General features: G+C 38.6%; 1 protein-coding gene across 1 annotated transcript in view; it reads right to left on the bottom strand.

Annotated features, from left to right (window-relative positions):
- The window catches only part of NWD2 (NACHT and WD repeat domain containing 2), a gene marked incomplete at both ends in the record, with an annotated part of 200,293 nt that overhangs the window by 92,412 nt on the left and 83,113 nt on the right, over positions 1-24,768 (bottom strand). The window contains one exon of the mRNA XM_079705479.1: positions 448-564. Within this exon, the coding sequence (XP_079561605.1) occupies positions 448-564 (117 nt within the window). The remainder of the gene's footprint in view (positions 1-447; positions 565-24,768) is intronic.

Raw genomic sequence — 24,768 nt, 5'->3', positions numbered from 1 at the left:
TTGGCGGATCTGAGACCATATGTTTGGTTTACTTTAACAATGTTTCTGCCACAGTATTTAAAAAAATACGCCAGAAATTCTAATGTTGAGAAACAAATACTAGAATGGAACACTACATGATAAAATATAAGGAAAATTAGGATAATTATTGGAGGACTAACACAGCAAGCCTTACTGCTGATCACAAGGTGTTGTGGAAATTGTTGTCAACCCCAAGTCAACCCTTTGATTACCATTTCAAATTATTCACTGTTAATTTGCAGTGCTTCTTATGGAAAGGGGAGGATTTTGCCCTCACACACTGAGGGCAAGGAGACAGTTTAGGAATTTTAAATAAATACAGAAAAGCAAGGGATTTTTCCCCATTCTAAAAGCCCCTTAAGAATCACAAATCAAGAATTCTCACATTCATCTACAAAAGAAAGCATTAAGTTTGTTTATACCCACAACAAAACATGGACCTGCAGAAGTTTTCAAACAATCCTCCAGCAGCTTCATGCGGGTCTTCTGGAGCTCAGGGCTGTCCCATTCATCTTCATCAATTCCCCAGTACAGATCTATGACCTGGAGACCAATGGATGAGGCAGCGTTAATTCACTTGTGCGAAAACTCAATTGATGTGTAGGCTTTATTCTTATTCACAATATTAAGCTAATGTGACTTCTAGCTTTTCTCTTTGCAGCAGGTTTTCCCTTGCAGAGGGAAAATGATTTTTAGGATCAATCTAAAGAGGTATTTTTTTTTAATCCCATGATGGTTTGGGGATGAACACTATAATTTTTTTTTTGTTCCTGATTATACTGTTGACATGGCCCCAGAGAAAATGAAATGTTAAATATCAGAGGCTTTGCAATTCAGGCTTTCATTATATTGAAATGGTAACAGGATTTCAGAAGTCTGAAAGCAGCTGGGATATAGTTACTACATTATCTGAGACAAATAACAGTGTATAATTTTACTGTTATGTCTCAATATGAGAAGGGAAAACCATAATGGGCATTCACATATACTGACCCAAAGTTAAATAGCTACATTTCTGTAAAAAAATAAAAAGAAAAAAGAAACCTGTTATCCCACAGAGACATTTTGTTTATATCTTCTCTAAGCAGCTTGGCTTTCATTAATACATATCTGAAAAAACATGACGATGAGGAAAGAGTCTGTAAAAAAAACTTTTACAAGTACACTCTTTGAAAAATTTGCTATGGAGAGCAGAATGGGTTTCATTCCTTTTACTCAACTGCTGTCTGCATAAGCTAAATGTTTCTAATTGTAGCTATGAAGATTTCTTCTTTTCCTTTCTTTATTTCCTGCAAGCAGAAAAAAAACCCTCTCCTCCTTACTGGCTGTTTGCATGGCATTCAGTGAGATGTAGGCGAAGAGCATGGGGTCCCCCACTGTGTCCCAAGTGCTCTGTGTACTTCCCATCTCCTGGCCAATGCCCCACACAAGTGTGTTTGTATCAAATCTTTGTCTATCTGCATTTGAGTTCTTAGATGGCTGATAGAGATATAACAATTTCTTTTAAAAAATATTGCCGTGGCTCAGTCCATGAGTTTTATAACATATGAAGCTATCAGCACTGATTTTGGGGTTCTTTCTTTTAATCTACTTTACAAGGTTTAATCACAATATTAAGAAAGAGGGACCTCTGAGACTATAACTTGACTGTCCACTATGAGAGCCCTTAGCTGTTGTTATCTAAAACTAAATATAAATTAAAAATTCAGTTCAAGTGCTCAACAGTCCCATGTGAATACTGACTCCCATGTTGGAAAATGCAGATATAGAATACTTCACCATCACAGGAAGTTTAATTGGACAGAATTGTAATTTACTGAACTTCATATACTGAAATTACTAGAAGAAGTCCATTTTTGGCCATCTGCCAATAAACTCTCAAACACAAATCTGCAATGTGAATGGTAACTTAGCTGTGTCATGCACAAACTAACAACCATACACAGAACCTGGTCCCCATCCTTGTGGCTGATACTGTTTGATATCTGAGGAAAGGTAGGATTTAGAATAAATGAGAAACAGAAGTGGTAAAAATGAAAGTTAATGTAACAAAAGCTATAAATATACAACTGCTATTCCTCTCACATCTTCTGTGACATAAAATTATATAAAAATTATGTCACTGTAACTTATTAGATGTTGCATATATAATAATAATAGCACAAAAGGGAGAAAAGGGAATAGAGCTACACGGGAGTAGTCTTTCTATAGCTCACTGGAATTAACTTATCAGAATCTACCTATGATTTATACTAAGATGTATATGCCTTAAAATAACTACAAAGAAAATAACTCAAAAATTAATGATTTTTTCACTATAAGGAATTAAAATGTTAAACTAGAAAATATTCACATATCACAAAGCAAAGAAGTAGAAGAGGAATAGAGGAACAGAAATGACAGACATATAGAATAAAAGTAAAATGGCAGAAGTAAATCCAACTATGTCAATAATACCATTAAGTGTGAACAGTTTAAAAAGTCCAAACAGAGAGACTGTCAGACTAGATAAAAACAAGATCCAACTATATACTTCTACAGGAGTACACTTTAGATTCAAAAAGGTTAAAAGGATGGAAAAAATAGGATGGAAAAAATGACAAAGGAGGCAAGAATATACAATGGAGAAAAGACAGCCTCTTCAATAAGTGGTGCTGGGAAAACTGGACAGCTACATGTAAATGAATGAAATTAGAACACTCCCTAACACCATACACAAAAATAAACTCAAAATGGCTTAGAGACCTAAATGTAAGGCCAGCTCCTATAAAACTATTAGAGGAAAACACAGGAAGAACACTCTTTGGCGGACTTCCCTGGCAGTCCAGTGGTTAAGACTTCGTCTTCCAACACAGGGGGTGCCAGTTCAATCCCTGGTTGGGGAACTAAGATCCCACATGCCTCACAGCCAAAAAACACCAAAACATAAAACAGAAGCAATATTGTAACAAATTCAATAAAGACTTTAAAAATGGTCCACATCAAAAAAAAAATCTTTAAAAAACCCCACTCTGACATAAATCACAGCAAGATCTTTTTTGATCCACCTCCTAGAGTAATGAAAATAAAAACAAGAATAAATGGGACCTAATTAAAAGCTTTTGTATAGTAAAGGGAACTGTAAAAAAAAAAAAAAAAAAAGACAACCCTCAGAATGGGAGAAAATATTCGCAAATGAAGCAACTGACAAGGGATTAATCTCCAAAATATACAAGCAGCTCATGCAGCTCAATATCAAAAAAGCAAACAACCCAATCAAAAAATGGGCTAAAGTTCTAAATAGACATTTCTCCAAAAAGACATACAGATGGCCAATGAACACATGAAAAGATTCTCAATATCACTAATTATTAGAGAAATGCAAATCAAAAGTACAATGATGTATCATCTCACACCAGTCAGAATGGCCATCATCAAAAAATCTACAAACAAACAAATGCTGGAGAGGGTGTGGAGAAAAGGGAAACCTGTTGCACCGTTGGTAGGAATGTAAATTGGTACAGCCACTATGGAGAACAGTATGGAGGTTCCTTAAAAAACTAAAAATAGAGCTACCATATGATCCAGCAATCCCACTCCTGGGCATATATCTAGAGAAAACCATAATTTGAAAAGATACATGCGCCCCCCAGTGTTCACTGCAGCACTATTTACAATGGCCAGGACACGGAAGCAACCTAAATATCCATCAACAGAAGAATGGATAAAGAAGATGTGGTACATATATACAATGGAGTATTACTCAGCCATAAAAAAGAACAAAATAATGTCATTTGCAGCAACATGAATGGACCTAGAGCCTGTCATACTGAGTGAAGTAAGACAGAGAAAGACAAATATTATATGGTATCACTCACATGTGGAATCTAAAAACAGGTAAAAATGAATTTATCTACAAAACAGAAATAATTACAGATGTAGAAAACAAACTTATGGTTACCAGGCAGTAGGGGGAGGGAAGAGATAAATTGGGAGATTGGGATTTACATATACACACTATTATATATGAAATAACTAATAAGGACCTACTGTATAGCACAGGGAACTCTACTCAATACTCTGTAATGGCCTACATGGGAAAAGAATCTAAAAAAGAGTGTATATATGTGTATGTATAACTGATTCACTTTGTAGTACAGCAGAAACTAACACAACATTGTAAGTCAACTATTCTGCAATAAAAATTTTTAAAAATTCACTTAAAAATTGAAAGTGTTATAATAGTGTAGAACAAGCATGACAATAGACAAAATCAATAAAACAATCTATATATGTAAGAGAATTTGTATTAAAATAAGTGTAATATTTCAAAAAAAGGATGGAAAAAGACTTATCATGCAAACCACAACCATAAAAAAGCTCATGGGGCTATACTAATATCAGACAAATATATACTAATATCAGACAAAAGAAATTTTAAAACAATATAACTAAAGATGAAGAGGGACATTTTATAATGATAAAAGGGTCAATCCATCAGGAGGATGTAACAATTATAAATGTATATGCAATGAACAGAGCCTTAAAATACATGAAAAACAAACTGACAGAAATGAAGGAGAAATAGACAATTCAACTATAATAGTTGGAGACTTGAATATATAATAATGGGAAGAACAAAATCCTGGAAGACTGTACCAATACTATAAATGAACTAGTTCTAACATGTCTTAGGACAATCTACCCAACAACATAATATACATTCTTAAGTTCACATAGAACATTCTCCAGGAGAGAACATATGTTAGATCATTAAACAAGCATCAATAACCTTCAATAGATTTAAATCATATAATGTATGTCCTCTGAACACAATGCAATGATACTAGAAGTCAATAATAGAAAGAAACTTGGAAAATTCATAAGTAGATGGAAATTAACACACTCCTAAATAACCAATTAATCAAAGAAGAAATCACAAGGGAAATTAAAAATTACTTTGAGATGAGTGAGAATGAAGATACAACATAGCAAATTTATGGGATGTAGGTAAAGCCATACTTAGGAAATTTAGAGCTGTAAACACCTATATTAAAAATGATTTCAATAATTTAACTTGACAATAGAAAAAGCATCAAGCACAAGCCAAAGCAAGCAGAAGGAAGGAAATAATAGATTACAATGGAAATTAATGAAACAGAATAGAAAAATGATAGAGGAAAAAAAATGAATGAAATCCAAATTTGGTTCTTTGAAGAGATCAACAAAATGGATAAAACTGGATTCACCAAAAGAAACAAAAACAACTTCAGATTCCTAAAATCTGGGGTGAAAGAGGCCATTACTACTAACCTTACAGAAATAAAAGGATTATTAGAGAATACTACAGACAACTGTATGCCAATGAATTAGATCACTTAGATGAAATGGACAAATTCCTAGAGAGACACAAATTACATAAATTAACTCAGGACAGGATAAAAAAATGTGAAGATATTTTTAACAAGAGATTTAAATAGTAATTTTTAAAAAGCTGCATAAAAAGCCTAGGTCTAGATGGATGCACTGGTGAATTCTACCAAACATTTACAAAAGAATTAATACCAATTATTCAGTCTTCCAAAACTTACAAGAGAATACTTTCTAACTTATTCTATGAGACCAGTATGATCCTGGTACCAAAGCCAGACAAAAATATCAGAAGAAAAATACAAAGCAACATCTCAAGAAAATAAACATCCTTAGCAAAAATATTAAAAACCCTAACCTGGCAGCATATTAAAAGGGTTATACAACACAATAAGGTGGGACTTATTCCAGGAGTGCAGGGTTGACTCAGCATCAGAAAATCAACTAGTGGAGGATACTATATATTAACAGAATAAAGGACAAAAACCATATGTCTCAACATACACAGGAAAAAAAAAAGACAAAATCCAACACCGCTTCATGATAAAAAAAGAAAAACACTCAACAAACTAGGAACAGAAATTAACTTCTTCAACCTGAATAAAAGGCATGTATGAAAAAACTACATCTAACATCATACTTAATGAAGACTGAAAGCTTTCCCCCTAAGATTAGGAGCAACAGAAAGATATCCACTCTTGCCACTTTTATTCAACAGTATATTGGAGGTTCCAGCTAGGCAATTTGGCAAGAAAAAGAAAATGCGCCCATATAGGAAAGGAAAAAGTAGACCCACCTTTATTCATAGATTAAAAGATCTTGTATATTGAAAATTCTAAGGAAAGCACTAAAACACTGTTGGAACTAATGAGTTGTGCAAGGTTGTAGGATACAAGATCAATATGTAAAACCCACTTGTATTTCTATATAGTAGCAATGAGCAATCTAAGATAAATTTAAGAAATAATTCCATTTAAAAGAACATCAGAAAGAATAAAAAGCCTAGGAATAAATTTAACAAAAGAAATGCAAAATTTACACTTTGAAAATTACAAAACACCACTGAAAGACATCCCCTATAAATGGATTGGTAGACTAAATATTATGACAATACTCCCCAAATAAATCTATAGATTCAATGCAATCACTATAAAATTCCCAGCTGGCTTACAGAAATTGACAAGCTGACCTTAAAATTCATATGGAAATTCAAGAGACCCAGAACAGCAAAAATAATCTTGCAAAAGGAGAACAAATTTGGAGGACTCACACTTCCAGATTTCAAACTTAGTACAAAGCTACAATAATTAAGACAGTGTGATACTGGCATAAGTATAGGCAATGGAATAAAACTGAAAATCCAAAAAAAAATTCTCATGCTTACAGTTAACTCATTTCAACAAGGGTGCCAAAACAATCAATGAGGAAATAAATAAACAAATGGTACTGCGACAACTGGACATCTATATGCAAAAGAACAAAGTTTAATCCCTACCTCATGCCATATATAAAAATTAAAACAGATCACAGACATAAATTAAGAGTTAAAACTACAAAACTATTTTTATAGAAAACATCTTTATGACCTTGGATTTGACAATGGTTTCTTAGATATGATAGCAAAGTACAAGTAACCAAAAAAAAAAGAAAAATTGGACTTCCTCAAAATTAAAAAAAATTGTGCTTCAAAAGATCTATCAATAAAGTGAAGAGGGCACCCTCAAAATGGAAGATAGTATTTATAAATCATATTTGATAATAGATTTGTATCTAGAATATATAAGGAACTCCTACAGCTCAATAAGACAAATAACCCAATTAAAAATGGACAAAAGATCTGAGTAGACATTTCTTCACAGAATATACACAGATTGCCAATAAAGATAATCAATGTTATCACATGAAAAGATAACGTCATTAGTCATCAGGGGATTGCAAATCAAAACTTCAAGATAACACTTCATACCCACTAGGATGGCTATAATCAAAAAGACTGATAACAAGTGTTGATAGGGATGTGGAGCAACTGGAAAACTCATGCACTGCTGGTGGGAATATAAAATGGTACAGTCACTTTGGAAAACAGTCTGGCAGTTCCCCAGATGGTTAAACACAGAGTTACTAAGTGATCCAGCAATTCTTCTAGGTATATACCCAAGACAGATGAAAACCTACGTCTAGACAAAAACTTGTACATGAATGTTCACAACAGCATTATTCATAATAGCTAAGAAGTGGAAACAATCCAAGTGTCCATCAAGTGATCAATGGATAAATAAAATGTAGTATATATCCACACAATGGAATATTTTCTGGCAATAAAAAGTAATGAAATAGGGACTCCCTGGTGGCGCAGTGATTAAGAATCTGCCTGCCAATGCAGGGGACACAGGTTCGATCCCTGGTCAGGGATGATCCCACATGCTGCAGAGCAACTAAGCCCGCAAGCCACAATACTGAAGCTTGCGTGCCTAGAGCCTGTGCCCTGCAATGAGAGAAGCCACCACGAGAAGCCCGCGCACCGCAACGAAGAGCAGCCCCCTCTCGCTGCAACTAGAGAAAGGCCGCATGCAGCAATGAAGACCCAACACAGCAATCAATCAATCAATATCTTAAAAAATTAATGAAATACTGATGCATGTTACAACATGGATGAGCCTTGAAAATGCTATCCTAAGTGAAAGAAGCCAGTTACAAAAGATCACCTTTTGTATGATTCCATTTACATGAAATGTCTAGAACAGGCAAATCTACAGTCAAAATGGGCTGGGAGGGAGGGGAATAAGGCAATTAGGGAATGATAGCCAGAGGAGAGAGGATTTCTTCTTTGGGTGATGAAAATGTTCTAAAATTAATTTTGGTAATGCTTACACAACTGGGAATATACTAAAAACATTGAATTGCACACTTTAAATGGGCAAATTTTATGATGTGTGAACCGAATTGTATCTCAATGATAGTCTGCACAGCTAGCTTGGACTGTGATTTTCCACAGGTCTTACATCTCCAACTCAAAGAACTGAGAGCAAGAACAGAATGTTTAAATCAAGCACCTAGTGTATTAAGAGCTAAACAATAAGATCTAACTAAATATATGTGAGCCAAATGACCAGGGTAAAAGTCAAAACAAGGCTTTCAATTATGTTTTTAAATAGAAGCTTAAATATCACATGATTTATTTGACACCTATGGGAGTCTATTATAATAGTTTTTGCATCTGTTATTTCCTTAAAGTTTGGCCACCACTGCCTCATCCTGGTCTTTACAACTCCATGTGTCCTTGCTTTAGTAGCTTTGTTTAAAGAAAAAAGCTGGAAGTAAGAGAATATTTAAATTGTTCTTTCTCAAGTGTCTTTATGAGCAGAAAATGATGAAAAATAAAATCAAGCAACCATGAAGACAAGCAGGAAATAAATAGATGAAACATTTAGCTTTCACAACACAAAACACCATTATGGGCAAACAGAAACGCAATATATCCACATGATCAATAACTGGCAAGAAGTGGCTGGAACCCAAAGTACTCAATAAGACAAGATTTATTACACACTTAAAAAAATTAAGTTTAGATTCTGGCCTAATGTCCAGGCACTGCAGAGACTGGAATCTAATTTACTATTTATTGGAATACTACCTTGTTGATAGCACATTTTATGTGCCTTTACTTATTTCATCATTAAGTATAAAAGTTCAGGAAAGTAAGTGATTTTATTTTTTTTCACTTGTTTAAAAATATTCTTAGGGAAGCTAATTTATCATGCTCATTATAATGTGCTGAATTGGTCTGCAAACAAAAAGCCAGCGAATAAAAGCCCTAACAAATTTTACCACTTGAAATCAGACATAATGATTTAAATACCAAGATTATTGAACAAACAATAAAGCAACCTGTAAGAAACAAATAATAGCCTTATGCTTTACAAAAATGTAACAAAAAAAGGTCAAATTTCAATTCATAATGGCTTCACATGATCACTTTTTCAGAAAGAACCTCTGAAATTTAAATATTTTCCAAAATATTTTCCTTCTCAATCTTCCCATGTTATATGACACTATCTGAATGCAAAACAATGTAACTACTGAGACAATATAACTGATTTTGTTTCTGAACAGACATGGTACTAAGATGAAGGGTGTTCCTCAAAGTTATTACCATGGGAGGCTACACACTCACTCTAATGATTTTGCCATTGCCCAGGGCATTTCCTCTGTAGGAATTATCTCATTTTGTATTAAAAGACTCTCACCCCTTTATAGTTGGGAGGTTGTTTTTATTAAAACGGTATTTCTCCAGCCTTACTGGCCTTTACATTTATAAGACATGGCTTTGAAAAGAATTTTAGCTCTCTAAAAAAATCAAATCTATTCTTAAAAAGGATAAGTATCTGTTACTGCTAAAAACATTCAAAAGAACACAGAGCAGGTTCAGAAAATTTTGAACAGGGATAACATTCTTGTGCTATGGATATAACTTTCAAGGTCAGTGCAGAATGCAACCAGTACTCATTTGAATGTAGCTTAGTAGCCATGTCTTGTTACTAGAATGTTCATCTCACAGGAGAAGGTAAGCAGAGAGTCTTAAACCTCAGACTAGGTTTGTCAGATACTGTTTACCAGGGAAAAGTTATTGTTTATACTTACCAAATTCTTACTCTGGTTAGAATGACTTTCCCCAGTTGCATGGGATACAAGAGAAAAAAAAATCCCAAAACAAAAAAACCCTTGGCCACACTTTTACTAGAACTATTGCAAACACTGACGACTTTAGGTCACCTGCAATTATTCTCTTGGTCATGAGATATCTGACTAGGATATATGGGAGCACGACTAAGACAGACATTTCTGGGAAAATCAGGACCTAAATCAAGCCCAGAAAGAACTGGCTGGCCCCAGTGGTTGTACACGATCACCAGAAAGAAAGAGGATCCAACAGGGTGAGTTAGGATAATGTTTCATCCAAAGCCTCATAAAGGCGACTAACTGCTCAGACCTGATGCCTCTGTGTCTTGGGAGATTCAGCCTCTGGACAGTCCTAACAATTGTAATGTGATGGTAAGAAAGAACTGAACCCTTAACCGAGGCAGAACCTCTGCCTATTAAGGCTTAATGAACTTGGGGACACAGAGAAGGTGTCAGGAGTCATTGGAGACAGAAGCTGCTGCAAGGCAGGAGCCGTGCGCATCTAGGTTGAGTCTGAGCTGGGGACTCACCATATAAAGGAACCTCAGCCCGGCTGCAGCTAGGCACCAAGTGCCTTCCAGGGCAGGACACTTGACCACAAACAAATGATGTACCTGAGTGAAAAACCCAAAGTTGGCTCTGTTCCTGGCAGCGGGCTTTCAACAACCACTGTATGGGAGTGATCTGCTCTGTGTACCTGGGCCTGCATCACTGCTGCAACTTCCCAAATCATCTCCTTGCTTCTGTTCTTGCTCTTTCTAATCCATTCACTACACCACAGGCAGAGGGTTCTTGTTAAAATGCAAATCTGATCGCCAATGTTAGGATTTCCCTTCATTCCACCAGACACTACATAGAGTAACTTATTTACTCAAACTTATGAGTAGACAGAAATATTATCCCTATTTTATGGATGAAAAAGCTGAGGAACAGAGAAGTAACCTGCTCAAAATCACACAGGTAGCGAGTAGCAGAGGTGGGATTTGAACCTGGGCTGTTAACATTATTTTATAGCACTTTCCATGTTTAAGCTTACCATCACCCAAAGATAGTATCTAGAACCTATGACCTGATTTCTGAGATCTTCCATGACCTAGTCCCTGCCTAACTCTCCAACCTTACCTTATACCACTTTCTCTCTCATGGGTCACACTCCAGCTGTGTATATACTCCTCACATGCATTTGTACAACATGTGTACATGTGAGCGAGCATATATTTACATATGCACATGTATTTACATATATACATGTACATTTACATACCAATACACACATATAAATTTTTGTGAATGTATGAATATAAGAGGCTTTTTGATGCAGTAATTAAGAGCACAGACACTGGGGCCAAACTACATTGGTTCAAATTCTGACTCTGCCACTTATTAGCTGTGGGATCTCTAGCAGTTATTTACTTCTATATTTCTAATAAGTGTCCTTATCTAGTAAAATGTAGAAGATAGAATTTACCTCCTAGGCTCATAGCAAAGATTAAACAGGTTAATGTATATACTGCACTTAGAAAAAGTGCCTGGCAGGCAGTGAGTATTACCTAATGCTAAAGTTCCTTCCCAAATTTGCTTATGAAAATATGTTCCTTCTGCCTGAAATACTCTTCTGTTTAACCTGGCCATCTACCCATCGTTCAGCATTCAGCATAGACATCAGTTCCTCAGCAGGCCTTCCTGATGCCTCTAGGTTCGACAAGGCCCCCCCCCCCACCAACACGCATGCCCAGAGCTGCCTGTATTTCCTCTGCAGTAAGCACCACCATGGCCACTGTTGTGATGACTGTATTATCTGAGACTGTAAACTCTGAGGACAGGGACTATGTTTGTTTTCAACACTAAGGTATCCACTGCACCCACAACCTGGCCTATGCAGAGCAGAAGCTCAATAAATGTCTGTGAATAAATGAGTGAAGCCCATGGGACCAAGCACCTTAACCTGCCCTGCAGATTTGGGGTAGACATCAGTGAGGAAGTAAGACAGGAGTCTGGACCTGAAGGATACATGCATAGGAGACTGTTCTTCAGAGAGGGTAAGAGGACAGAACTGCAAAGACAGAAATGTGACACGGCCTGCCCATATAGAGATGAGGTCACAGCATCATCATTTTGGGAGCTGAGAGGAAACAAGATCGGGCTGAAGAAACACTCTGCTTAATAGATAAGAAAACAGGGCTTAAGTTACTTTTCCAATGGTTTATAACTAATTACTGACAAAGCAGACCTCTTAAGTGAATGTTCTTTGTGCAAAGACTTGTTATAAGGTCTCCTCTCCATCCTACAAGAAATAGAAAATGAGGATGGAAAGAAATAGCTACCTTGTGTTCAGAATCTGAGAAAGACTTCATGGTGACTGGACCTGACTGGGATACTTAAATGTCACCTGCAAATGGGGATTTCTCATTCTGTTTATTGAGGGACTAATCCTCTTGGGTGATTTCCAGAGTTGGCATAATTGAGAGCCACCATTCAGCGGAATTAAATGTTCAGTGAAGTATAGCTCCTCCAGTAAATTTTGGAGTTTGCCACAATGCCACTGCTCTATATAAAATTGCCTATGTGCACAAAGTAAAGGAGGAACAAAAATACTGGCTTGGGAAGTCAGGCCTGAGAATTCTAGAAGAGCCATTCCACACTGCAGAAATGTTGAGCCAATATTTATAATTCAACTGGAGCAAGGAAGGTCAACGATGACATAATGATTTCCTTCCCTTTTATCTTCTCTATTAATCTTCCTTTCCCCTTTTTATAAACGGGCTCATGGATGGGAGCAGGATGATGTAACATGCTTTTAAGACTTTTTACAGAATAGGAACTTCGTAAGGCCTGTCCAGGCTTTGATGGACAGAATCAAAATGCAAAGCGAGCTAGACAAATTGAAGTGCTGGCCTGAGTGAAATGATGTGATTCAATGAGGGGAGATGCATTTCATTTTAGAAAGAGGCACACATTTGATTAATAGACAATGGAAAAGAAGTGATTAGTTGACAATGTGGAGAAAAGACCAAGGGCATCACAACATACCCTATCAATTATAAAGCCAATGACGTATTTTGGCAACTCAGGAGGCAAAATGCATTTTGAGACTCCTAGCAGGCAGACAGTCAGGAGGAAAAAATGAATATAGAGAAGGAGACTGGGTTCAGTAGAACAGGAGGGCGGTGGTGAAGATGCAGTGGAAGAAAAGCAGGTGGACACAACTGATGATGGACCTTCAGTGTGAGACTAAGGAATTATTAGTCAGTAATTATTAGTAAGGTCAGGCTAATATAAGACTCACATAATTTCACCTAACCTACAACTTGGACGTACATAGAGAATGTAGCTTTTTTATTTTGTCTAAAATGGTTTGGGTCTCCTGCCTAAGTCTCTATCCTCTGGTTATCAGGGTAAAATGAGCTTCTGTTCTATCCAGTTTCAACCTTAGTTTGAACTCATGTTTCCAAGGACTCTTTATTAAGTGCTTATTCTCTCTTGAATCAAGATGCCGATCCTTTCAAAAGCCTCCTTCTTTTCCTGACATGATGTCTGGGTGACCTCATATCCTGAAGGGGAAAAACGGATTTCTAGGGCACAGACTCCAGGTGATGCCCACTGCCCACCTGGTTGCTGGCAGCATGGCTGTGCTTGGGGCAGTTGTAACCCACGGACTGGCCTCTCTCTCTCAGCCTGGTCAGAGCCTGGTGTTGCTCTGCAGCAATCAGGGCCACCCTCCCCTCCTGGGGCTGAGAAGTCCCAGGCCTTGGGCCCACGTTCCATCCAGTTTTTCCACCCTAGCCCTTTTGTGTGGTCACCTCTCCCTGTCATGGAGACTAACAGTGGCCCTTAATTCAGCATATGTGACACACAGTAATTGAGGGCAGCTTTGGAAGTGAAACTTCATGGTCTCTTGCTGCCATGGCCATGATGTGGCCACACCCAGGTCTGTTGGCAGAGGTAGGGGCAGGGGGATGATTGTTGTAAGGCCATCTCTTTCCAGAGTCCTAAGTAGAGAGCAGAGGTAAGCTGCCCTCAATGTTACGCATGCACCCACCTGTTCTCACTCATCTAACCCACCTCCCCTTTTCTGAAGCAGAACTCGGAGAAGGGGGATGGGGAAGCAGATCTCCCGAACTCTGCCCCTCTCTGTCTCCTTCCACCATTTTCCTAGAGACCACATTGGGTAGGTCCTGGCTCTGCCTTATTGACGAGCTGGGCCCCATTCTCTCCATATTAGATCTCCAGGGTCAGAGCACTAGTGCTAGTTGATATGCTAAAGATGTGATTTAAGGAATTTAGAGAAATCTTCTCACAAGCTGATAATGTGACCTCCAATGTTTTTGTCTTGCTACATAATCCTTTCTTGTGTGCATGACAATATTTCTTGAATATTCTTCCCATTCACATTCTTTCTGCACCAGACACGAAGCACCGCTCAGACAGATGCCTTGATCAAAGGTCTCTTACTGTACTCAAAAACGCAAAAGAAAAATGCATATGAATAATTTCATTACACTAGGTTCTTGTTCAGGAGAAAGACTTAAAGGTGAAAGAGGGCTTCCCTGGTGGCGCAGTGGTTGAGAGCCCGCCTGCCGATTCAGGGGACACGGGTTCATGCCCCGGTCCGGGAAGATCCCACATGCCGCGGAGTGGCTGGGCACGTGAGCCATGGCCGCTGAGCCTGCGCATTCGGAGCCTGTACTCCGCAACTGGAGAGGCCACAACAGTGAGAGGCCCGCGTATCAAAAAAAAAAAAAAAAAGGTGAAAGAAAGAAATGAACATTGGTTAAGCACCTTCCACGTGCCAGGCATGTTGCGTCTTCTCACTGAATTCTTGTAACAATCCTGGAAGATAAGTACTACCGCATTCACTTTACATAGGGGTCAACTGTGTGTCAGGGAAATCAAGCAATTTGTCCAGAGTCACAGGACTGGTATTTTACAGACCCAGAATTTGAATCCCAGTCTTCTAACACAAAAACTTATGCCGTTTCCACTGTACCCCATAAATTACATAATGTGCTGCATTTTACTGAATTTAAAATTCATCAGTAGTAGGCTGCTCTAATATTGTACATTCCACTAAAAAAGAAATGCACTGCCAATTACACCAAGACACACCATTTGTTTAAGATGAATCCTGATTTCTGAGACGTAAAAATGTGAAAAAAAATGCATCTTAGAATGAATGATCTGGTAAATACAGTTTAAAGATTATTTGAGCAGCTGCTGTGCTATGTACAGTCTGGACTGGAGCACAAAAACACCCAGGGTAAGGAAAGATCAAGAAGATGTTGCCATAACCATTTAGCTATCAAGAAATAGAAGGCTGGTAGAATAAAGAAAAAAGAATGAAAAGAAATGAGGACAGTCTCAGAGACCTCTGGGACAACATTAAACACATCAACATTAGAATTATAGGGGTCCCAGTAGAAGAAGAGAAAAAGAAAGGGACTGAGAATATATTAGAAGAGATTATAGTTGAAAACTTCCCTAATATGGGAAAGGAAATAGTTACTCAAGTCCAGGAAGCACAGAGAGTCCCATACAGGATAAATCCAAGGAGAAACATGCCGAGACACATATTAATCAAACTATCAAAAATTAAATACAAAGAAAACATATTAAAAGCAGCAAGGGAAAAACAACAAATAATACACAAAGGAATCCCCATAAGATTAACAGCTGATCTTTCAGCAGAAACTCTGCAAGCCAGAAAGGAGTGGCAGGACATATTTAAAGTGATGAAGGAGAGAAACCTGCAACCAAGATTACTCTACCCAGCAAGGATCTCATTCAGATTTGATGGAGAAATTAAAACCTTTACAGACAAGCAAAAGCTGAGAGTTCAGCACCACCAAGCCAGCTTTACAACAAATGCTAAAGGAACTTCTCTAGGCAAGAAACACAAGAGAAGGAAAAGACCTACAATAACAAACCCAAAACAATTAAGAAAATGGGAATAGGAACATACATATCAATAATTACCTTAAATGTAAATGGATTAAATGCTCCCACCAAAAGACACAGACTGACTGAATGGATACAAAAGCAAGACCCATATATACTGTCTACAAGAGACCCACTTCGGACCTACAGACACATACAGACTGAAAGGGGATGGAAAAAGATATTCTATGCAAATGGAAATCAAAAGAAAGCTGGAGTGGCAATTCTCATATCAGACAAAATAGACTTTAAAATAAAGACTATTACAAGAGACAAAGAAGGACACTACATAATTATAAAGGGATCAATCCAAGAAGAAGATAAAACAATTGTAAATATTTATGCACCCAACATAGGAGCACCTCAATACATAAGGCAAATACTAACAGCCATAAAAGGGGAAATCGACAGTAACACATTCATATAGGGGACTTTAACATCCACTTTCACCAATGGACAGATCATCCAAAATGAAAATAAATAAGGAAACACAAGCTTTAAATGATACATTAAACAAGATGGACTTAATTGATATTGATAGGACATTCCATCCAAAAACAAAAGAATACACATTTTTCTCAAGTGCTCATGGAACATTCTCCAGGATAGATCATATCTTGGGTCACAAATCAAGCCTTGGTAAATTTAAGAAAACTGAAATTGTATCAAGTATCTTTTCCGACCACAATGCTATGAGATTAGATATCAATTACAGGAAAAGATCTGTAAAAAATACAAACACATGGAGGAGAAACAATACACTACTTAATAACAAAGTGATCACTGAAGAAATCAAAGAGGAAATCAAAAAATACCTAGAAACAAATGACAATGGAGACATGACGACCCAAAACCTATGGGATGCAGCAAAAACAGTTCTAAGAGGGAAGTTTATAGCAATACAATCCTACCTTAAGAAACGGGAAACATCTTGAATAAACAACCTAACCTTGCACCTAAAGCAATTAGAGAAAGAAGAACAAAAAACCCCCAAAGTTAGCAGAAGGAAAGAAATCAAAAAGATCAGTTCAGAAATAAATGCAAAAGAAATGAAGGAAATGATAGCAAAGATCAATAAAACTAAAAGCTGGTTCTTTGAGAAGATAAACAAATTTGATAAACCATTAGCCAGACAAATCAAGAAAAAAAGGGAGAAGACTCAAATCAATAGAATTAGAAATGAAAAAGAAGTAGCAACTGACACTGCAGAAATACAAAAGATCATGAGAGATTACTACAAGCAACTATATGCCAATAAAATGGACAACCTAGAAGAAATGAACAAATTCTTAGAAATGCATAACCTGCCAAGACTGAATCAGGAAGAAATAGAAAATATGAACAGACCAATCACAAGCACTGAAATTGAAACTGTGATTAAAAATCTTCCAACAAACAAAAGCCCAGGACCAGATGGCTTCACAGGTGAATTCTATCAAACATTTAGAGAAGAGCTAACTCCTATCCTTCTCAAACAGTTCCAAAATATAGCAGAGGGAGGAACACTCCCAAACTCATTCTACGAGGCCACCATCACCCTGATACCAAAACCAGATAAAGATGTCACAAAGAAAGAAAACTACAGGCCAATATCACTGATGAACATAGAGGCAAGAATCCTCAACAAAATACTAGCAAACAGAATCCAACAGCACATTAAAAGGATCCTACACCATGATCAAGTGGGGTTTGTTCCAGGAATGCAAGGATTCTTCAATATACGCAAATCAATCAACACGATACACCATATCAACAAATTGAAGGAGAAAAACCATATGATCATCTCAATAGATGCAGAAAAAGCTTTCGACAAAATTCAACACTCATTTATGGTAAAAACCCTGCAGAAAGTAGGCATAGAGGGAACTTTCCTCAACATAATAAAGGCCATATATGACAAACCCACAGCCAACATTGTCCTCAATGGTGAAAAACAGAAACCGTTTCCACTAAGATCAGGAACAAGACAAGGTTGCCCACTCTCACCACTCTTATTCAACATAGTTTTGGAAGTTTCAGCCACAGCAATCAGAGAAGAAAAGGAAATAAAAGGAATCCAAATCGGAAAAGAAGAAGTAAAGCTGTCACTGTTTGCAGATGACATGATACTATACATAGAGTATCCTAAAGATGCTACCAGAAAACTACAAGAGCTAATCAATGAATTTGGTAAATTAGCAGGATACAAAATTAATGCACAGAAATCTCTGGCATTCCTATATACTAATGATGAAAAATCTGAAAGTGAAATTAGGAAAACACTCCCATTTACCATTGCAAGAAAAATAATAAAATATCTAGGAATAAACCTACCTAAGGAGACAAAAGACCTGTATGCAAAAAATTATTAGACACTGATGAAAGAAATTAAAGATGATACAAATAGATGGAGAGATATACCATGTTCTTGGATTGGAAGAATCAACATTGTGAGAAAGACTCTACTACCCAAAGCAATCTGCAGATTCAATGCAATCTCTCTCAAACTACCAGTGGCATTTTTCACAGAAGTAGAACAAAAAATTTCACAATTTGTATGGAAACACAAAAGACCCCAAATAGCCAAAGCAATCTTGAGAATGAAAAACGGAGCTGGAGGAATCAGGCTCCCTGACTTCAGACTATACTACAAAGCTACAGTAATCAAGACAGTGTGGTACTGGCACAAAAACAGAAAGATAGATCAATGGAACAGGATAGAAAGCCCAGAGATAAACCCATGCACATATGGTCAACTTATCTTTGATAAAGGAGGCAGGAATGTACAGTGGAGAAAGGACAGCCTCTTCAATAAGTGGTGCTGGGAAAACTGGACAGGGACATGTAAAAGTATGAGATTAGATCATTCCCTAACACCATACACAAAAATAAGCTCAAAATGGATTAAAGACCTAAATGTAAGGCCAGACACTATCAAACTCTTAGAGGAAAACATAGGCAGAACACTGTATGACATAAATCACAGCAAGATCCTTTTTGACCCACCTCCTAGAGAAATGGAAATCAAAACAAGGATAAACAAATGGGACCTAATGAAACTTCAAAGCTTTTGCACAGCAAAGGAAACCATAAACAAGACCAAAAGACAACCCTTAGAATGGGAGAAAATATTTGCAAATGAAGCAACTGACAAAGGATTAATCTCCAAAATTTACAAGCAGCTCATGCAGCTCAACAACAAAAAAACAACCCAATCCAAACATGGGCAGAAGACCTAAATAGACTTTTCTCCAAAGAAGATATACAGATTGCCAACAATCACATGAAAAAATGTTCAACATCGTTAGAGAAATGCAAATCAAAACTACAATGAGATATCATCTCATACTGGTCAGAATGGCAACATCAAAAAAATCTAGAAACAATAAATGCTGGAGAGGGTGTGGAGAAAAGTGAACACTCTTGCACTGCTGGTGGGAATGTGAATTGGTACAGCCACTATGGAGAACGGTATGGAGGTTCCTTAAAAAACTACAAATAGAACTACCATATGACCCAGCAATGCCACTACTGGGCATATACCCTGAGAAAACCATAATTCAAAAAGAGTCATGTACCAAAATGTTCATTGCAGCTCTATTTACAATAGGCAGCAGATGGAAACAACCTAAGTGTCCATCATCGGAAGAATGGATAAAGAAGATGTGGCACATATATACAATGGAATATTACTCAGCCATAAAAGGAAACGAAATTGAGTTATTTGTAGTGAGGTGGATGGACCTAGAGTCTGTCATACAGAGCGAAGTAAGTCAGAAAGAGAAAGACAAATACCGTATGCTAACACATATATATGGAATTTAAGAAAAAAGAAAAAATGTCATGAAGAACCTAGGGATAAGATGGGAATAAAGACACAGACCTATTAGAGAGTGGACTTGAGGATATGGGGAGGGGGAGGTGTAGGCTGTGACGAGCTGAGGGAGTGGCATGGTCTTATATATACTACCAAACGTGGAGTGGATAGCTACTGGGATAGCTACTGGGAAGCAGCCGCATGGCACAGGGGGATCAGCTTGGTGCTTTGTGACCATCTAGAGGGGTGGGATAGGGAGGGTGGGAGGGAGGGAGATGCAAGAGGGAGGAGATATGGGAACGTATGTATGTGTATGGCTGGTTCACTTTGTTATAAAGCAGAAGCTAACACACCATTGTAAAGCAATTATACTCCAATAAAGATGTAAAAAAAAAAAAAAAAGAAAAGAAAAGAAACAGAAGTCTGAGTAAAGACAGAGCCTTGTGAAACTGGAAGACCAGGCCAATTTCCAGGAAACACTGTGGCAGGTGAATCAACGGGGAACAGTGCAATTTGGATCTAGGTTGTAAAGGATGAAGAATGAACTATGAGCCACAATTTTAAAGTCTGGAAGACTGGGGAATAGTAGCAACTGAGCAATTGGGAAAGGGAGAGGAATGGGTTCCATTTTAGATATTTTAACATTCAAAAAACAACTATCTTCATGTAACTCTGGTGAGGGCTGGAGATGCTGATATGGGGCTCACTCACACACAGGCACCAACTTCAGAAGATGACACCTACTTGGGGGTCTAGGGATGAAAAAAACAGGTGGACAGGTCTGGACCTGTGTTGCCAAAGGAAACATGAAGAGATGGAATGTCAAGCAAAGAAGAGAAGGACAAACTCTAGACCAAAGGGGCCTCAGGATGTACCTTCACCAAGGATGAGCATCTTCCTCTCTGGTGCCTTCAGGTGGCACCACAATGGCATTGTGAGGCAGAGAGCAGGTTTGGCAAGATCTTCCTGCTGGCTGGAGCTGCAGGTTTCACTCACACTTCCCTACACACCTAGGGACTCAACACTTGCCTGCCGGAGAGAAGGAAAAGGGCTGCGTCGGCATCGGAGCTCCTGCTTTGAGACCAAGTTGTTATACTTAATTGCAAGGGCTTATGGGGGAATTTTTTTAAAGCTATCTTTAGCAAAGCTGCAAAAGGTAACAAATGGCACCCATCAAGACAAGGACTGTTCATCTAATATCGGGAAATAAGGTTTCCATCACCTTCCTCTTTTAGATTTCAAATAAAGTTTAAGTCTTAAGACAGCAGGCAAATGAACTGCTTGACCGTAAGTTTTAGTCTACTGCCTCATATCGTTACTCAGCCCCGATTCCACAGTGCTTTTTTTTTTTTTTTTTTTTTTGCGGTACGCGGGCCTCTCACTGTTGTGGCCTCTCCCGTTGTGGAGCACAGGCTCCGGACGCGCAGCCTCAGCGGCCATGGCTCACGGGCCCAGCTGCTCCGCGGCATGTGGAATCTTCCCGGACCGGGGCATGAACCCGTGTCCGCTGCACCAGCAGGCGGACTCTCAACCACTGTGCCACCAGGGAAGCCCCCACAGTGCTTTTGAACACTGCATTATTTCATATTATGCACCTGCCAACTAAAGAACGTTGCTCACCACCTGGCTCTACAAGAATTAAGTCACTAGCCACTGCAGCCATGTTGCAGTATGACCTTCAACACTACCCTGAAAGGAGTTCAGGGCTGAGATCAGGAAGGAGGCACTCTGTGCTCTGGGAAACCTGGCAGAACAGGCCTTCAGATAGTTAGATATTTTCAGGAGAATATTTTTATAAACCTGGATTCTTGCATCTTCCCATACTTAGAAAAGCACTAAAACCATTAACTAACATACCAGTTCCTTGTGACTAGTAGCAACCTTCTACTGAGATATGTGCTCTGTTGCACGTTCCCCTTTTGCCAAAATCACATATGTACTGACCTCCCCCTTAACTCTCAGAACAGTTTCCCAGAGCTCTCTGAGAGGCTGTCTCCCAGGCTATAGTACTCAGTAAGACACCAAAAAACTTGACTCATAGTTTCTACATTGTGTGTGTGTGTGTGTGTGTGTGTTTAGTTGACACACCCTATGAATGCAATGTCCAAAAGTGATCAAATAAAAGGAAAAGTTACTAGTTTGACTAGTGAAAAATTATTTTCTTAATCATTATCTGGATTTTTTTTTTTACATGTACAAATGAATTTCCAGTCTCTACGGAAGCTTCTCTAAATAAGTCTCTCCATCACTTGCATCAGGACACCTGTTACCGGGCAGTCAGGCTCTCATGGCCTCACCCTGACCACTCCCATCTAGAACTTCACAGTCCAGCATGGGAGCATTTGACTACTGAGCACCCAAAATATGGCCAGTCTGAATTGGGATGTGTTGTGAGTGTAAAATATACACTGGACTTGGAAGACTTTGTATGAAAAAAAGAATATAAAATAACTAATAATTTTTATGTTGATTATGTGTTGAAATGATATTTTGGATATAAAATGGTTTAAATATGTTCTTAAATTTTTTTTCTGCTTCCTTTTACTTTTCAAAACGTAGTTAGAAAATCTAATTGCATTTGTGGCTTGCATCTGTGATTCCCATTATACTTCTTTTGCACAGCAGTGGTCTAGACTCAGCTTCTGGGTCTTATTCATTTAATAAATTCACTTTAATCAACATTTATTATGTATATAATATGAACCAGGTACTCTAAAAAGGACTGGTGATAAAAAGATATAAATAATATGACTTCTGACCTTGATGAGCTTCCAGTTAGGGGGAAAGGCATCTTAAAAGTAATTAAAACAATATGACAGATGCTATTAAAGACTAGAAATAAAGCACTATGGAATCTTGAAGAAGGAAATTCACTGTTTCTTAAAGGATGAGTAGAAAATTTTCTAGTCATTGGCATGGGGGACAATTTAAGAGCAACCCAAACAGAGGGCACAATGGGTCTGAAGACTCAGGGGAAAAAAAAGAACTTGTTTGGGGAACTGAACGCAGATTAGAAAGGCTAAAACAGGCTACCTGTGTGGGAGCGGACAGACAAGACCTCAGTGGATGGGGTGGGAAAGAGAAACTCGTATGCCAGGCTAAGACGTGCAGAATGTATCTTGTGGATGAAAGAGTCAGATGTGTATTTCAGAGATACCACTGCAGAAATATGGTGGAGGGTGGACGAGGTGGTCCAGGTGGGTGGAAGGGTTGAGGCTGGCGAGGAGAAGGATGAGATGAAGGTAAACAGGCCCGCAGCATATCTACTGCAATAGTCAAGATGACAGTAATAGAGACTTGAACAGCTGGGATGCACTGGAGAAATATTTAGGAGGTAGAATCCACAGGTCTTTGGGATTTATTGGATATTAAAGGTGAAGAAAAAGGAACAGGGTTATTTACTTTGGTGACTAAGTGATGTGAGAGGAATACTAGATGCCCACTAAAAATGTTTGCTATCAGAAGGTATTCTTAAGGAACGAAACTAAGTTGAGTGGTTGGACTGAAATGAAACTGTTTTCAAAACGGAGCAGTGGCTAAGTGCCCAGATCAATCAAGTACCCCCGTTAGAGGTCCCTGACCCAATCAGGTTTACTCCTGCTCAGGGCACCTGTGGGGGCAGGGCGGGGCAGATTATAAGAGTTCAGGGAGTAGAGGGGGAATATTTGGGAATCAGAAAAGACTTCTTAGAAAGCAAGAACTTGGGCTGGAGTTTGAAGGGTAGGGGGTAGAGGAGAAAGGGTATTTCTGATAAGAGGGGAGAACTGCAATAGGTACAGAGAATGAGATTTTCAAGTCAAGAATGAATGATCAGCAAGATGTGCTCCAAGGATAGGCTGAGGATGGCCAAACTGGCATGGAGTGTTTATGTTGGGAAAAATGGCAGATGAAGTTGGGGAGACAGCTGGGATCACATTAAAGAGGGCCCCATGGGCAGCAGGGAGCCATTCTAAGGTTTTAAGCAAAGGAAATGACAACCTGACATTTAAGTAAGGTTACTCTGGTGATGTATAGAAGAACTCAAGTAGGATGATGGTGTAGGCAGCTCTGCTTGCTACTTTTACTAAACCCAGTAAATGTCAAGCACTCTTCCAGGCCCCAGAGACTTAAAAATAAGCGAGGAGGGGCTTCCCTGGTGGCTCAGTGGTTAAGAATCTGCCTGACAATGCAGGGGACACGGGTTCGAGCCCTGGTCTGGGAGGATCCTGCGTGCTGCGGAGCAACTGGGCCCGTGTGCCACAACTGCTGAGCCTGCACTCTAGAGCCCGTGCTCCACAACAAGGGAAGCCACCGCGATGAGAAGCCCACGCACCGCAACGAATAGTGGCCCCTGTTCGCCACAACTAGAGAAAGCCGGCGCGCAGCACCGAAGACCCAACGCAGCCAAAAATAAAATAAATTAAAAAAAAAAAAAGCGAGGACTAGTCTCTTCCTCCAGGACTTGCAACCTACTGTGGGTAAGCAGAGAACAAGATCAGTTAAGATCCTCTTTGTTCATCTTTTTTTTAAAATAGCTTTAAAAAAATTTATTTATTTTTGGCTGCCTTGGGTTTTCGTTGCTCTGCGTGGGCTTTCTCTAGTTGCGGTGAGTGGGGGCTACTCTTTGTTGCGGTGTGCAGGCTTCTCATTGCGGTGGCTTCTCTTGCTGGGGAGCATGGGCTTTAGGTGTGCGGGCTTCAGTAGTTGTGGCACACGGGCTCAGTAGTTGTGGCACGTGGGCTCTAGAGCGCAGGCTCAGTAGTTGTGGCGCATGGGCTTAGTTGCTCTGCGGCATGTGGGGTCTTCCCGGACCAGGGCTCGAACCTGTGTCCCCTGAATTGGCAGGTGGATTCTTAACCACTGCACCACCAGGGAAATCCCTTCATCTAATTTTTTGAAGTAATTAAGGTTAGATCAGGGTCTCAGCAATAAGAATGGAGAGGAAACATCTGAAAGCAGGGCTTGCAGATAATTACAAGCCCTTTATTTATTGGGTCCTGCACCACCTG

The sequence above is a fragment of the Hyperoodon ampullatus genome (assembly GCF_949752795.1).
Source record: "Hyperoodon ampullatus genome assembly, chromosome: 1".
Classification (NCBI taxonomy): Eukaryota; Metazoa; Chordata; class Mammalia; order Artiodactyla; family Ziphiidae; genus Hyperoodon; species Hyperoodon ampullatus.
The sequence above is the reverse complement of the archived record's forward strand: the minus strand, read 5'-3'. Positions and strand labels throughout refer to the sequence as shown.